The sequence below is a fragment of the Myodes glareolus genome, chromosome 5, assembly GCF_982192425.1.
Source record: "Myodes glareolus chromosome 5, mMyoGla1.1, whole genome shotgun sequence".
NCBI lineage: Eukaryota > Metazoa > Chordata > Mammalia > Rodentia > Cricetidae > Myodes > Myodes glareolus.
In genome coordinates, this window is record NC_142030.1 from 24,203,688 (window position 1) to 24,220,441 (window position 16,754).

The window sequence follows — 16,754 nt, forward strand, 5'->3', positions numbered from 1 at the left end:
GGGAAGTGCAGTGAAGCAGTTGCCAGACCAGGGGATAGCAAGTGTAAAGGGCTCCAGGAGGAATGGTTTGCATATTTGCTGAGTAAAGCTGGAGGGGACGCAGAGAGGCCGAGGGGAGTGGAGATCAGACCTCAGAGGCTACAGAGTGAGAGCTTAGCCACGGCATGGCTCTAGTGTGAACTCAGGTGGGTTAGGTCAGGGGAATGACTTGATCTGATTTATGTTTTTGAAAGATCATTTTGGCTATGAGTGGTAGAACTCATTAGTTAACTTGGGCGACAGAGGCAGGATTTTGAATTCAAGGCTAGCCCGAGATATGTAGTGAGACCTCGTCTCATAAAACAAAAACAAAGAGACAAAAATGATCGTTTTAGCTGCCACACAAAATAGACTGAGGGAAGTGTGAGTGGAAGTAGGTAGGTCAGCTAAAATGCCATGTCGGTGGCCCGGATGAGAGAGCTTTGGGTCTGTTCTGTTATGGTAGATATGAAGGTAAAGGAAAGGATGGGGATCCAAATATATTTTGAAAGTAAAACTGTTAAGGAATTGTTACTATAAAATAAAAGGGAATTGGTGATGATTTCTGTGTCTTAAGTGATGCCATTTACTGAGACACAGACTGAGGAAGGAGTTAGAAGCAGGAGTCAAGAACTTTAGTTATGAATTTCAGACATTGATTGAAGATATCCAGTAGACAACCATATATCCAAGTCTGGACTTAGGAGAGAGGCTGAGGCTAAATGTTTGATTTTTTGGGTGGTGCTTCCCAATGTTAAACTAAAAAAGAGAGAATAGTGATAAATTAAGTGTTGGGCACTGCCCGCGTGTGGGCTACAACAGAAGCAGCGCTTGATAGGGGCTGGGCACTAAGATGGAGAGTGGTAAAGGGCAGTGCTGCTCCCAGCCCAGCCAATGGGGAATAACGAAGATGATTATTGTTAAAACTTCCCAGTAGAACTCACTGGTGGCCAGGATGGCTGTTTCACTGTGGTTGTAATGACAAAAGCCTGGTGAAGTGAATTTGGGAAAGTAACATGGAAAAGTGGAGCTAACTGTCGACAAATCTCCATCTGTGTGGTAGAGAATAAGAGACAAGAAAGAGGTTTTATTTTTGGATTTAAAAATTTTCACCTGGTTTGCATGTTTGGTTTAGGTGCTAATAGAAACATCTTGCTGGGCATGGTGGTGCTCACATACCGGTGCTTTGAGGGCAGGAGAAGCAGAGGCAGGCAGATCTCTGGGAGTTTGAGGCCAGCCTAGTCTATATGAGTTCCAAGCCATGTAGGGCAACACAGTGGGACCCTGTCTTGAAAGAAAGGGAAAGAGGGGGTGAAGGAGGGAGGGAGGTAGAGGGAGAGAGACACTGCCGGGTATGGTGGCAGTGACTTGCATCTGTAGTCACAGAACCCAGGAAGCCGAGACAAGAAGATTATCATGAATTTGAATCCAACCTGGGCTACATAATGAGTTCTAGATCAGCCTGGGCTAAAGTGAGACTCTGCCTGGCACAGGGGAGAGGATGAGAGAGACAGAGGGAGGGAGTGGGAGGGAAGAGAGCACACATGGGAAAGCAAAGCTTAACTGTTTATTTGGAAATGTTATATTAAAAGGTTATCAAGAAACACAGACTTTAACCATGTGCAACTGTTTTTAGCCATAGATAATTAAAATTTGTATAGTTGAGCCTAAGTTCTGACTTGTGAGGGTCTGTGCTTGTGATTGTCCTGAATGTGCTTTTTTGGGCCTTTTCATCCTTCTTTGCCTACTGTTGCAGCTTTTTTGGTTTTTAGGTCACCTTGAGGGTACAGGCAGACCCAGCCAGTGCTGTGGGGACCTGGCAGCCCAAAAGCTACTTCCTGGCATTGAACTAGCCTAGCACTGCAGAGCACACTGATCTGCTAAACTGCATATCAGCTGCCTCCACAGCCAGAGGGACAGGGTACTGTCTGGTTTCTTCTTCCATATTTAGAACAAGTCTGTCTTACTGGCAGAGTCTAAACCCTGAGCCTCTTAAAGGAAATCAGATATCTAATTTTGAAGCCATACTTCATATAAGCATGGATGTATGAACACAGTAATTAATAAATTTCAGGAGATTTATGATTTGGCTACTATTTATGTACCAAAAATACTAATTGTTGTAAAGTAACAATAAGGTCACTTTGTAACAGAATAATAGTAATGTACCTTTGAATTATGAAACCCTTACAAGACTCTCCAGAAGATCAGCTTACAAAAGTTCCAGAAAATTTAAGAGGAGAGACGATAGAGCAAATGCCATTTTGTGGAATAGAAGTTTCTAGTGTTAACATGTTGGTCACTGATAATGGTTCCACACTGAACTGTTCTCTGGCTAAGAGAGAGTCGTGGGTTAGATGCCTTTCGTGACATACAATTGATAGGCGTGCTGGGCATGAGGAATCTGTGTGTAACTTGGTTAACAGTGGAAATCTTGTTTTGTTCTGAGCTTTTCCTATTTCTTAGAAACTTGTAACATAATGATTTTTGACAAATGAAAGTTGTTACATGCCCAGTTATACTTGTACAGCTCGATCATAAAACTCAGATTCGTTGGACTGAACTTTCTCATTCTTTCTGTAAACTTTGTGGGAAATGCCTGAAATGTTTTATAAGACTGTGTAAGATATATTCTCAGCCTACAGTATGACCCGAAGGATTCTAAAGAACAAATCATGTATTGTCAGTATTGGAAGTTTTTTTCTGTTATTTCCTAAATCTTCTTCTCTCTTCCAGGGTGCTCTGGAACAGGGCTCAAATTCCCAGCTGATGGCTGTCCAGTACACAGAAACCACTAGCATCAGGTAAGAAGATACGAAAGCTCTTGGCCAGAGAACTTGAACTGTAGTGTATTTTAGTGAAGTTGAAATTCACACCTCCTTTTTGTGTCCCCTACAGCTTTTATATTCGTTCAAATTAACATATACTAACAATTAGCAATCCCAATAAAAAGATCACCTCTCCCAATCTCTTAAATACAGATTTAGTCAGAATGCTTTTCGTTCATAATTTTACTGAAAATCCTAAGTGCACATTGCTTTTTTGTTCATGATTTTTCTGTTTTATAAGCCTCAGGGAGAGAGGTATTGCCTTTTCTTTTTTGTAGGTGTCTTGCTTAGTGGTCACATTAAAAAAATTATTATTTTGTATGTTCATATATGTGTGTAATTATGTCAGAGGAAAAGTGAAAATCTCTGGGGAGTTAGTTCTCTCTCCTGCCTAATGCACGGTCACTCTCTTGTTTCTGTTGCACTGTGAGCTCCAGGCTAGCTGTTCCACAGGCTTCCAGATGATTCTTCTGTTTGACCTCTCACATTGCTCTAGCAATGCTGGCATTATAGCTGTGTCCTTTGCTCAGCTTTTTGTTTTGTTTTTTGAGACAGGATTTTTATTTATTTTTATTTGAATTTTTTTATTTTTTGCCTTATAAATAATATCATTCAAAATTTCTACCTCCCCCCTCCATCCAGGTATATAAAGGTGAGCATCCAAACAGACTAGGATCCCAAAAAGCCAGTGCATGCAGTAGAATCAAATTCAAGTGCCATTATCATTGGCTTCTCAGTCAGCCCCCAATTGTCAGCTACATTCAGAGAGTCTGGTTTGATCCCATGCTTGTTTAGTCCCAGTCCAGCTGGAGTTGGTGAGCTCCCATTAGCTCAGGCACACTGTCTCAGTGGGTGGACCAACCCCTCACGGTCCTGACTTCCTTTCTTATCTTCTCCCTCCTTCTGTTCTTGAACTGGACCTTGGGAGCTCAGTCCAGTGCTCTGATGTGGGTCTCTGTCTCTATCTCCATCCATTACCAGACGAAGATTCTATGGTGATATTCAAGATACTCATCAGGGTGGCTATGGGACAAGGCCAGTTCAGGCACTCTCTCCTCTACTGCCCAAAGACCTAGCTGGGGACATTCCCTTGGACACCTGGGAACCCCTCTAGAGTCAAGTCTCTTGCCAACCCTAAAATGGCTCCCTTAATTAAGATATCTTCTTCCCTGCTCCCATATGTGTCCTTCCTCCATCTCAACCATCCCACTCCCCCAAGCTCTCCCCAATACTCCCCTTCTCCCTTCTCTCTCCCCCTCTCCACTTCCCCCCATCCCACCCCCATTCCCATGCTCCCAACTTTTGCCCAGTGATCTTGTTGAGACAAGATTTTATCATGTAGCTCTGGCTGTGAGGTCCACCTGCCTCTGCCTCCTGAATGCCAGCTTTTAAAGTATGGATTCTGGGTATTGAATTCAGTCATTAGGCTTGTGTGACAGGTGCTTTTACCCGATGAGCCATCTTGTCCACCCTGATTGGGTGCTTTATATAATATTATCTTTAAATTTATATAATGATTCAAAAATGTATTTTATATATGAAAAGGGTGGGGAGTTTTGTTTTTTTTTGCTTGTTTTTAATAATTTTCAAAGTAGCTAACTAAGTGGTAGAACTAGGCTTCAGACCCTGTTTGACCTTAAAAAAAAAATCTCTTGTTACTACATAGTACTACAAAAGATTTTGAGAGATTCCAGAGAGTGCAGTATCCAGCAGTTCAGATGTCATCCAGGCGAATGTAACTTAGAAGGAAAGTCAGGACTAAGGGGCTAACTGCAGTAGGGCAGAATTGTAGGCATAGCACTTCCTGACCTGTGCTGTGAACCGAGCAGGTTAATGCAGCAGGCGTGAGACCTTAGGTTTGATCTTTCAGCACCCCAAGCAACAATAGCAATAAGACCATATCATTTGCGTAAGTCAAATGTAGCTGAACATTATATGGTACCCCATAAATATGTGCCAATTAACAAATGATTAAAAAGTAAAAATTATTGTTAAAGTACTACTGTTTTGGTTGAAAGAGATTCTTAAGAATGGAATTAGAATAGAAGGAATTGGGAAGACTCAACATGTTTGAATATTAATGGTATTTTCTATCTTCTCACGTTAGTAGGAATTCCGGGAATGAGCTGCAAGTGTATTATGCTTCACCAGGAAGTTACCAAGGCTTCTTCGAAGCCATCCGCAGGCGCGGAGACACGTTTTACGTTGTGTCATTTCGAAGGGTAAGTTCATTTTGAAAGAATAAAACAAATATTTTTGAGTATCTGCTGTGTATAAGACATCAGCTTGCGTCCTGTAGAAGTCCAGAGGTAGGCAGGAGGCAGGTTGGCGTCAGTAGCGTGAGTGAGTTGTGGTGGATGTAGACCTGACCGAGCTGGTCAGCGTTGAAGACGCTGAGCATGGCACTGATGTCAGGCTACATTTTGTGCCTTAGAAAACACAACCTACACCTTGTTTTTATTCCTTGTCACCCCTGTACTCTACTGTTTGTTTCTAACCAAAGGGAAAGTAAAAAGGTCATTTTTTTTTTTCATTTTATCTGGTTTGTGGTGCTCTTGAAAAATATTTATTGCCTTGGAAATTAAGAATGTTAACCATTTTTTTTTATTTACTAAAAATTTCCACCTCCTCCCTGCCTCCCTTTTCCCTCCCCCTCCCCACCTCCCCCTCCCTTTCTAGTCCTAAGAGCAGTCAGGGTTCCCTGCCCCATGGGAAGTCCAAGGTCCTCCCCCCTCCATCCAGGTCTATAAAGGTGAGCATCCAAACAAACCAGGCTCCCATAAAGTCAGTCCATGCAGTAGAATCAAAACCCAGTGCCATTGTCCTTGGCTTCTCAGTCAGCCTACATTGCCAGCCACATTCAGAGTGTCCAGTTTGATCACATGATCCATCATTCCCAGTCCAGCTGGCCTTGGTGAGCTCCCATTAGATCAGTCCCACCGCCTCAGTAGATGGATGCACCCCTCATGGTTCTGACTTCCTTGATCATGTTCTCCCTCCTTCTGCTCCTCATTTGGACCTTGGGAGCTAAGTTCAGTGCTCCAATGTGGGTCTCTGTCTCTATCTCCATCCATCACCAGATGAAGGTTCTATGGTGATATGCAAGATATTCATCAGTGTGGCTATGGGACAAGGCCAGTTCAGGCACCCTCTCCTCTGCTGCCCAAGGAACAATCTGGGGACCTCTCCTTGGACCTGGGAACCCCTCTAGAGTCAAGTCTCTTGCAAACCCTAAAATGGCTGACTTAATTAAGATATTTACTTCCCTGCTCCCATATTCACCCTTCCTCCATCCCACCCATCCCATTCCCCCAAGCTCTCCCGAATCCTCCTTGTTTCTTCTCTCTACCCATCTCCCCTTACATCCACTCCCCCACACCCCCGTGCACCCAAGTTTTGCCTGGCAATATTGTCTACTTCCAATATCCAGGAGGATAACTATATGATTTTCTTTGGGTTCACCTTAAAAGGTCATTTTCTATTATGGGTTTTAAGCCAATGCCTATTTGGTAATTAAGGAACAGACTTCTGAAATGTAGGCTGATTAATTTGTCAGTTGTAGAGTGTTTAGATCTATGTTCCCAAGTTTCTTTGTTTCTTTCTTATTTCTTCCTTAAATGTTTGCATTGGTTGGTGAAGAATGTGTTAAATAGTCAGGTTGTGCAAGCACAAATGTATATACTAGCATTTTTGAATGTTACAAATGTTAGACCACATGAAAAAACACAGGCATTTACAGCCCATCTGCTTTCCGTATAAAGTGACAATATATCCTCCATAGAGTTTCCTCCTGACAGGCCCTCAGAGTGCTGTACATTAACCAGGAAAGCGGACATGGTAGGAACTCCTCAGTCATTTGTATCCTAAGCCATTTTTAGATCTATTTTGTTTTTAATTGATTACTTATATATGTTGGTATGTGCATGTGAGGCTATTAGTTACTGCCTGTCGCTGTTATAAAACCCCACAACCAAGACAGCTTATGGAAAAAGTAGTTTATTTGGGCTTATGGTTCCAGAGGGTCAGAGTTCATGATGATGGAATGAGAGCAGCAAGCTGCAGTCTTGGTGGCTACAACAGGAAGCTGGGGATTACACAAACACAACTGCAGGTAGAGGCTGCTTGTTCGTTCTCAGCCACCCAGACCTGAAATAATCACATAGAAACTGTATTATATACAATGATGTTTGGCCTGTTATCTCACGCTTCTTATTGGCTAGCTCTTATACCTTAAATTAACCCATTTCTATTCATCTGTGTATTGCCATGTGGTTATAGCCTACCGGTAAGGTTCTGTCCAGCGTCCGGTGTCTGTCTCCTGAAGCAACTACATGACTTCTCTTTGACTCTGCCTACTTTCTCCTCTATCTACTTGGGATTCCCACCTTGCCCTATTCTGTGCTGCAATAGGCCCAAAGCAGATTCTTTATTAACTCATGGTATTTATAACATACAGAGGGGAGTCCCATATCACACAACCACAAAGCAGAGAGAGAGAGAAAGAGAGAGGGGGAGAGGCAGAGAAAGAGAGAGAGAGAGAGAGAGAGAGAGAGAGAGAGAGCGAGCACTGAAAATGGCATGAGTCTTTAAACTCCCAAAGCCCACCTCCAGTGGCATACTTCCTTCAACAAGGCCATGCCTTCTCAAACAGTGACACCAACTGGGGACCAAGCATTCAAATACTAGAGACTACCGGGACATCTCATTCAAACCCCAACAAGTGCATTGCCCACAAAATCCAGAAGAGGGTGTCGGGTCCCTTGGAGCTGGCGTTAGAGGCAGTTTTGAGCTATCTGGTGTGGGTGTTGGGACTCAGGTCCTCTGCAAGAACAATAAGCACTTCTAACCACTGAGCCATCTCTCTAGCTGCCTAAGCCATTTATTTTTAAAGAATAGATTGTAGGGGGTGTGTAATTAGAAATAAGTGTTTACTAACAGTAGAATGATTTTTGTATCTCAGCTGCTGTTGCCAATCACTCTCACAGAAATCGACAGTGAACTAGTTAGTGATTTTCTACATTAGAAATCGTTAGTGGGTTTCAGTAACAGAGAAAAATGGACTCTTGAAGACTGAGGAGATGAGATGTAACATAAGTATTCAGCTGTTATCAAATATACCAGTAGGTTTGGAATACTTTAGTCTTGCCATCTAGTGACCATAGCCTTCTCACAGAATCCCTGTGCTCATCTTGTTCTCCCGACAATTAGGTGATTTCTTTACCAGCTCAGTGTTCTTCTAAGTGTCTAGGGGGAAACTGAAGACAGAACTTCATGAAGGCTCTAACTGATTAGTTCTTCTTACTGTTACAATTATGGTTAAGGTTAAAGGAAAAGTAAACCTTTAAAAATGAATCTTGTACTCTATAAGGACTTGATGGCTGCTGACATGACTGTGTTACTGAACTTATTACAGAAGCATGTTTTTAATTGCCAATTAGCTTTTAATTTTAAAAGTACTTTAGGTTATGCCTTCATTTGATCAAAAGAGTATACCAAATAGTAGAAGCAGCAGCTGTGAAATCATGTGTTGATATCATTGTCTTTATAATGCCCTTGTAGGGATGAGAACAAGTTACACACACACACACACACACACACACACACACACACACACACAAAGAGAGAGAGGGGGGGGGGAGAGAGAGGAGAGAGAGAGGAGAGACTTTATTAAAGGAGACTAGGTTTTTATTTTAATAAAGAAGATAAGTGATGCTTTTAAGAAAATACAAGAATTTCTTTCCCCCTCACACACATTTACAATGTTTTGTCTCATTTTTTTTTAATGATGGAAAGTGCTGTTGGAAATTATTGATTTTTCCTTCCATCTTTTAATGTTCAGGTAGTTCAGTTAAGGGTCTGTCACATTCTGTCTGTATCTTTCATTTCCTAATTATAATTTATCATCTAGCATTTTATATCTAGGAAGAGTAAATTTAAACCTAGAACATCTCCCTCCCTCCCTCCATCCCTCTTTTCCTTCTTTCTTCCTTCCTTTCTTCCTTCCTTTCTTCCTTCCTTCCTTCCTTCCTTCCTTCCTTTCTTTCTTTCTGTTTTAACAGTAGGGAATGAAAGTTAACTTTCTTGCATTGGCTCTAAACAGTTTCATGAAGCAGGAATCCAGTCCTTAAATACCTGGATTGCTCATTTTTCTCTTACTAAAATGAAAATACAAGAAGTAATGGATGGATTACCTCATGCTTGGCATTTTCTTCCACTTTTTGGTGTGAAATGCTTCCCTAAAAGTTTTGTTGAAATCACGTGACATGAGTAAGAGGAGGTGGACTTTGCTCTTGTTCGATTCTTAATCTCGTGACTGAAATGATGGCATTGGACATTCAGAAACAAGGAACTTTAGAAACTCCAGTCTCTGCTTAGCAAGAGCCAGACACTTATAATCAGGCCACTAGCACAACCAGGTTGCTTCCTTTTACTATATTTAACCAAATGTCTTAATTACTAAAGAAGTACACATGGGCATTGATTGTTCCATGGACCGTTATTTAATCACACCCTTTTGCTTCCTTACATCCCACACTTCTGCCCCTGTTGATCTTTTTACTGTTGAGCAGGTGACATTATTTTCTCTAAAGCAGACAGCTTTTGGGTAACTACTGAGTTCCCGCTGTGGGTCAGCAAGAAAGAAATTCTGACAAGAGAACACTTCTGTTGCTTTGACTTTCTTCTGCCTGGGTTTCCTCCAGTGCAGCAGGCTCTTCTCTCCTTGTCGGGCTCCAGGCTTTCGTATCTAAGTCTTTTTTCCTTTTTCCTTGTTTGTGCTTGTTTTGGTATGATTTGGAGTGGCAGGGGTGGAGAGTAGCTTTTCTCAAGCTTCCAAGGTACTTTGAACAAACTATACATAAATAAGAAAACAGGAATTCAGTACAATGTTTTTTTCTGAATATAATGTATTTGGTTTGTATAATAGTTTGTTTAGGGGAGAGTGTGTGGGATTAAAGAATGTAAGAAAATGAATTCAAGAGCATAGGCCAGAAACAGATTCTGAGAAGAGTAAAGTTAGGTAGGAAAGTGACGCCAGCGAAGAGGAAGAGAAAGCCTCCGATGGGTAAGGAATGCTGCCTTAGCTGTCACTCCGGTGAACTTTGAAACACCATCCATATATGTTAGTTTCCAAGTCAGGTGTATCTGAGAAAGGCTTTCAAATCTTGGGGCAGTTTCTCTCTAGGAACAGGTTTTTGGGCTAGAGAGATGATCAGTTAGTAAAACGTTTGCTGTATAAGCACAAGGACTCTGAGTTCAGCTCCACAGCATTCAGTTCAAAACTGGATATGTATGTGTCTGTTATCTCAGCGCTGGCATGGGAAGCAGATACAGGAGGATCCCTTGAGTTTATTGGTCCACAGCCAAATTAGCAAACTTTGCATCCAGTGAAAGACCTTGTCTCAAAAAATAAGGTGGAGAGCCGTTACAGAAGACACCTGATGTAGAGCTTCGGCCTCCACACAGCCACACGTGCGCACATCACCCAGATACTCATATCAGCAGGGGGGTCTGGGGAACAGTGGATGTATCAGACTTTCTTGTCAGACTTACTTTAGACTGCCAGCCCCCAAATAATGACACAGATATTTATTATTAATTAGGAAAGTTTGGCCTTAGCTTAGACTTGTTCCTAACTATCTCTTATAACTTAGATTAACCCATTTTATATTAATCTACATTCTGTCTTATGGATGGTTACCTCTTCTCCATACTCTACATACGACTCCCTCTGCATCTCGCTGGCAAATTCCACACCTCTCTGATTCTTCCTCTGAGTTCCTCTCTCTGCCCTGAAGTCGTGCTTATCCTCCCTGCCTAGCTATTTACCGTTCAGTTTTTTATTAAATCAATCACAGTGGCACATCTTCACACAGTGTGCAGATATCCCGCAACAGATGAGAGAAAGAACAGGTCCTCCTTTATTCAGTTGGTTATAAATGAATGTCTTTTATTCTCAGTGAGATAAATATTTAGGGTTTTGTGTGTGTGTGTTACTTAATACCCCTATAGTGTACAACATATCAACTTTTAGTTCTTCTATAGTGAAATTATAGGGAGCACAGAGGGTTACTATAACATAATTTGAAAGTGGCAGATCCAGAATTTAACCTAGGAAGTCTGACTCCAGAGTCTGTGTTCTTAATCATTTTCCTACATTGCCTTTTTGAAGCAATTTTATTTCCGTATCTTTAAAAATAATCAATTTGGAGTTTAATCCTGTTACTCTCTATGTATAAAACACATTAGAGTTGCTTTGATTTATTTTCAAAGAGAACAAAATCAAGACAAAGCACTTTTGGAAAAGCAAGGCACCTGCTACGAAGTATTGTTGTGTAGAAAGAACAAGCGCAAGCAGGAAAGCATAGGAGAGGAGAAGTGGGAGAGTAGAGTATAGAGAGGAAAAAAGCACCAACTTGTTTATTTTGTTTAACATTTGGAGGTGAAGGAAGAAGGGTTCAAGAAAGAGGAAGTCTGCAGCATCAGATGTTACAGGTCTCCCTGAGAGTGAAATGAAAATCCCAGTTAGCTTTATAAACAGAAATCACTGGTGATGGTGACTACATTTGTTTTAGTCAGAACAGAATCCACACTAGAAATGAGAGAGAACATGAACGAAATCAAATGGAGTGTTTGGTAAATATGACATTGATGAAAGAAATGATATCCTGGGCATACTTAAGGAAGCAGATTCCCTTCCCTGTGAGTGCACGTGTGCGTGCGTGAGTGCGTGCGTGCGTGCGTGCGTGCATGGCAACTCCTCAGGGACTTGACTGTGCTAGGCCAGCTCTTTCTCCCTACAGACAGAGACCATTGTGTTTGGGTTTATATTCACATAACTCTAAGAACAGATTTATGTTTTGTGCTTGACAGACATTCTGAGAAAAATTAACCAAGTCAACTCAATGTTTGTTCCTCATCTGTATTAATGTTTTTATGTCTAAAGCAAAGCATGGAGAAAGTTGAAGAGTTTTTATTTGCAATATAACTACTATCCCAACTACATAGCACAGTATCTGGACATGTATATGGAATTAAAACCAGTTTTAAAAAAATGTTTAAAGTGTTCCTAAGATATCAAAAGTCTTCCAAGTAATGAATGGTATGGTTATTAATAATGGGAAACAGTATTTAAAATATAAAAGGTGGTAGAACTGTTTCTAATTAAATTTATATATAGCCTTTGAGGTTTTCCTCATATAAAAGCTAGAAAACTAGCAAAGTAGCTTGTGAAATCATTTTATGTCTCAATAGAACTTGGTACAAGCTTTTTGGTGATGTCACAAACCTTAATTATGAAGGAAGCAATTATTATGTTATAGGAAATGTCTATGATTTATGATTAAAGTCTAAGACACTCATGTCGTTTTCTTTCCTCCCTCCACTTAGAGTGACTTGTTCATTTTGTACTTTTAATTGCTTAACTTTTGACACCTTTAGCAGTGTTAAACCTTGACATTTCGTTATTTTTTTCCTAAGACTTCTTGTCTATTAATTGTGTGATTTAATTCCACACATTGCTGCTAATCTACTTTACAGATCTTGTTTGAAGAGCTGTAGAGTCTATAATATGGATACTCTACCAGAATCCAGCAAGATAGATAATTAGCTGTAAGTTGGAGCCTAACATCTAACTAATTATTTGACTGTTGGCTTCATATCTATTGCCTCTGCTAGCGAATAAATACACTGAGGGCAAGGAACCTCTCTGCCTTAGTCTTCTTTCTGTCCCCACTACATAGTGCAATGCCAGGCGTGTAGCACATATTCAACAAGAAGTAAATGAACAGATGAGTGAACTGGATGCCAGATCCATCAGTTTCATACTGTCTTTAATTTTATCGTCACCACAGTGTGATAGAGTGCAGCGGCCAGAGATCGGCTGTGGTTGGTGGTCCTCAGGTGGTGTCCACTGTATTTTTTTTAAATAGGTTCTCTCACTTGACCTGGAACTTACTGATTATGCTGAACTGACTAGCCAGCGAGCCTCAGAGATATTCATCTATTCAACCCCCAACTGCCCCGTGCTAGAATTATAAGCACATACCGCAGTGCCTAACTTTTTTTTAGTTATTGACAAAAGTTTTTTTCATATAATCTATTCTGATCATGCTTTTTCCCTTCTCCAACCCTTTCCGGACCCTCCCCACTGATCTACTGACCCACACCGTTCTGGTGCTCAGACTCTGGTCCTCATGCTTATATAGCAGATTCTTCGCTGACTGAGCTATCTGCCCAGCCTCTTGAGCATTTATTTTATCAGCGCCATCTATGCCTTGCTGACTGTAGAAATCAGTCTTTCAAAATAAGTGAACTCAAGTGCAGTTTTACAAGACTGAGTGCTGCTTTGCTCCAGGGAGGTTCTAGTAAGATCTCCAGATTTTATGTTTGAGAGACTAACTTTGGTAATATGTGAACAGAGGTGATTATAATTTCAAAGATTTTTGTATCATTTTAACCTCCAGAATGAGTAAGCCCCAGATGGGTTAGTTCTAGATGCCTATCCATAATGTGTATCTGGGATGTCCTAAAAGGGTAGGACCATGTGAACATTTTATTCCCCATATAACACCTATTATATTAAAAAAAATTAGAAAAGAATTGCCAACCTTAACTGTAAACTATTTTTTTGGATGATTCATCTGGAGTCGTCTGTGTCTGGTTATCCAATGCCTTGAAATAAATCTCTGTAGAATGACTGTTGTCATTGCATGGAGAATTCCTTTGAAAGAAGGACATCACAGTTGAGCAGAGAGAACAAGAGAAGACTCTTCAGGTCATGTGAGTTTTGTGGAGTTTTATGTTAAGTCTGTTTGCAGTAGGCTCATGGAGCTCCACTCATGCAGCTCTATAAATCTACATTACTCAAAAAGTGTCACTTCCTTTCTTCTTTCCCTCTCCGACTGGGCATGCTTTCCCCACAGTCTGGGCTTCATTCTTTCCTCAGCACTCCCCTCCTCACCATGTGCCTGCTTGTCTGCCAGGCTGGTGACCTCGGTGCCAGTTTAACTCAAACAGCCTGGCCTTTTCTCTTCATTCATGCTACATTTTCCAGGCAGCTGCAGAGATTTATAGCTTGCTTGTCCTGGAGTTTTTTTTTTCACATTTTAATAAAAATTTCTTTGAGCTTCAAAAAGAGTTGGAGTGCATCAGGGACCAGCATGAAGTGAAGTTGAAAGATTTGGGGTGGGCAGAATTATATGTTTGGTATAAATGGTGACTCATTTAAGGGAATATGTCTGACAGAAAAGACCAGTGATTCTAACTCTAAGCCTTAAAGAGTGGACAACTGAGCTTTAAAAATAGCATTTTAGGAATTATCAACCTACCTCATTAAAATCAATGGGGATATGGACTCTATACCTAGGAAGAAGTATAGGTAGAGTACAGAGGTGGGGTAGAATTGGATTTTGGACTATTAGAGGAGGATCCAGCAAGGAGACTAAATGGGAGCAGGCCACAAGCTTGGAAAGTCAAGAGGGGAAGATTGTCATGGATGGAAGCAGTTGACTCTCAGATACTGCTGAGAGTCACAAAGATGAAAGTAAGTGTGTCCTGGGTGTGTTAAGGGGAAAGTCACTGAAACCTTTAACCAGAGCCTTTAGAGGTGGCAGTGAAAGTCTAGGGATGGATTGGGTAGCTAGAGCAGCAAGACTGCTATGAATTTGTCCATCAAGGCTGGAAGGGGCAGAAAAGCATGTTTTCTTTTAACTGTAGCTACCAGCTGGATATATCTGAAGACTCATCAGTAGATAGGAAAGAACAACGTTAAAGAAGTATCATATCTCCGAGAAAGGATAGAATTCAGACAAGAAGAATTACGCTTCCTAGACATGTGTCTGTACTGGCCTCCTCCTGTGCTGGGCAGGTGAGCAGCTGCTGAACTGCACCCCCAGTCGTCCTTTCTTCTCTGTGACAGGCTAGGAGCGCACGGTTTCTAGGAAGACAAGAGAAGGCGTCTCTGATGCTTTCTGGTGTCCCAGTGAAACCCAGTGTGATGTTATCAAGTGAGCATGGAGACACTGGAGAAAATAAATGAGCTCCAAAGAGAGACAGAGAGAGTCTGAAGTGGTTGTTGAAGCCGGTGGGATGATAAGCCTCGGAGAGTCACAGGCTGTTGAGTCTTGCACAGTGCCAAATTGTACCGTGGACTACCAGGACTAAACTGAACTCTCTACAGCAGAGAGACAAAGTGGGGCTGCAGAGTTGCGCATTCAAAGTATTTGTAATCTAGAGAATAAAATACACAATTAAGTATAATGCAATATGATAGTTGTGCTATACAAGGTAAATATGAGGTGTTGTGAGAGCACACACTCATCAGTCTTAGGAAGGGGCCAGCCTGTACAGGGCAATCTTTCTGGAGCCTTAACAGCTAGGCCAGTTCCTGATTGCTAGCATACCTGCATCAACACATCTTTATATAACAGCTTGTTTTCCCTCTGTATGCTATAAGAAATACCTGGTCTTGGGAAAGTGCTATTTCCTGTTTCTTTCTCCCTCATCTTTTTCATCTTCCCCAAGTTCCAGTTGTTAGTAATAGAAACTTCATAAGAACTTATAGAATAAATTATTACTTATAAATGATATTTTAAAATTTCATTTGATATGGCTAGTATCTTTTTTCAAAGTAAGTAGTAATTTAATTTTATGCTATTGTAATTAGGAATATTTGATTATTTGGTATCCATCTTTAATTTTTGTCCCATCAGTTTTGGTTCATTAACCTTTGTAGCATTCCAGGGAACTATACCACTTGGAAGATTCTAATTTTCTTTAAGAATAAAATCTGAACTGGGCGGTGGTGGCACATACATTTAATCCCAGCACTCAGGAGGCAGAGGCAGGCAGATGTCTGTGAGTTCGAGGCCAGCCTGGTTTACAAAGCTAGTTCCAGGATAACTAGGGCTGTTATACAGAGAAACCCTGTCTCCATCTCCTACCCCCATTCCCCAAAGAATAAAATTTGTGACTGGATTTAGTTATCTAAATAACTAAATATCTAAGCAAAGATCTATTTTTTAACATCATTTAAAATTAGAATTGATAGTAGATTTTTGTAACTATGCCATGTTGTGAATTTTATAGGGTGAACTTAGTTTTATATTTAAAAGCCTTTTAAAGATGTAGGTGATAAATGATAAACTAAATTTAATTGTATATTTTGTGCTTTCACCCACATATGCCACAATGCTTGAACACATTCATACACACACACACTTGCATGCACTCATGTTTATAATCTTTTCAATGTTTTTTAAGAGTAGAAAGTCCCAATTTTTATGAAATCCAGTTGTCTTTTTATTTTATGAGTTGTGCACTTGCTGCTTCGTGAAGTATTGTCAGCTTTAGCTCACAAAGATGGCATCATACAGCTCTTCTTCTCAACGCTTGTAGTTTCCTGTTTTACATTTTGGTCCATTTTGAGTCAATCTTTATTTTAAGTGTGTGTGTGTGTGTGTGTGTGTGTGTGTGTGTGTGTGTCTATGTTCGCATACCTGTGTCTGTGTGTGGACACTTGCATACTGTGGTGCATGTATGGAGATCAGGGACAACCTGCAGGAATTGGTTCTCTCTTTTCATCATTTGAGTCCTAGGGATCAAACTCAGATCATGTGTCTTGGCAGCAAATACTGTTTCTGCTCAGACATCTTGTTGGCCCCTGAGTTAATTTTTGCAAATATGCAACGTGTGGCTCAGAGTCTGCTTTTTGCTTGCATCAATCTAGTATTGTATGACATTCAGTGCTGTGTTTCATCCACTTTTTTTTTTAAAAGCAAGTTTAAAAGGTTATGCCAAGCTGCCAGTTGTCTTTGGCTTGGTAAGTTTGCACTGCTTCCTGGAGCTTCATAAAAGGATGCCTTGTGGTTGAACTCCCTCAACCTCAAATGTCCAACCTTCAGACTCCGC

At 40.9% G+C, this 16,754-nt stretch overlaps 1 protein-coding gene across 3 annotated transcripts in view; it reads left to right on the forward strand.

The window, feature by feature from the left end:
* The window catches only part of Atf6 (activating transcription factor 6), a 169,856-nt gene that overhangs the window by 86,152 nt on the left and 66,950 nt on the right, over positions 1-16,754 (forward strand). For 2 of the 3 annotated variants that reach the window (XM_087906157.1, XM_087906159.1), the window contains exons 13-14: positions 2,755-2,822; positions 4,954-5,068. In XM_087906157.1, the coding sequence (XP_087762283.1) occupies positions 2,755-2,822; positions 4,954-5,068 (183 nt within the window). The remainder of the gene's footprint in view (positions 1-2,754; positions 2,823-4,953; positions 5,069-16,754) is intronic. The other variant, XM_087906158.1, reaches the window with a different exon arrangement.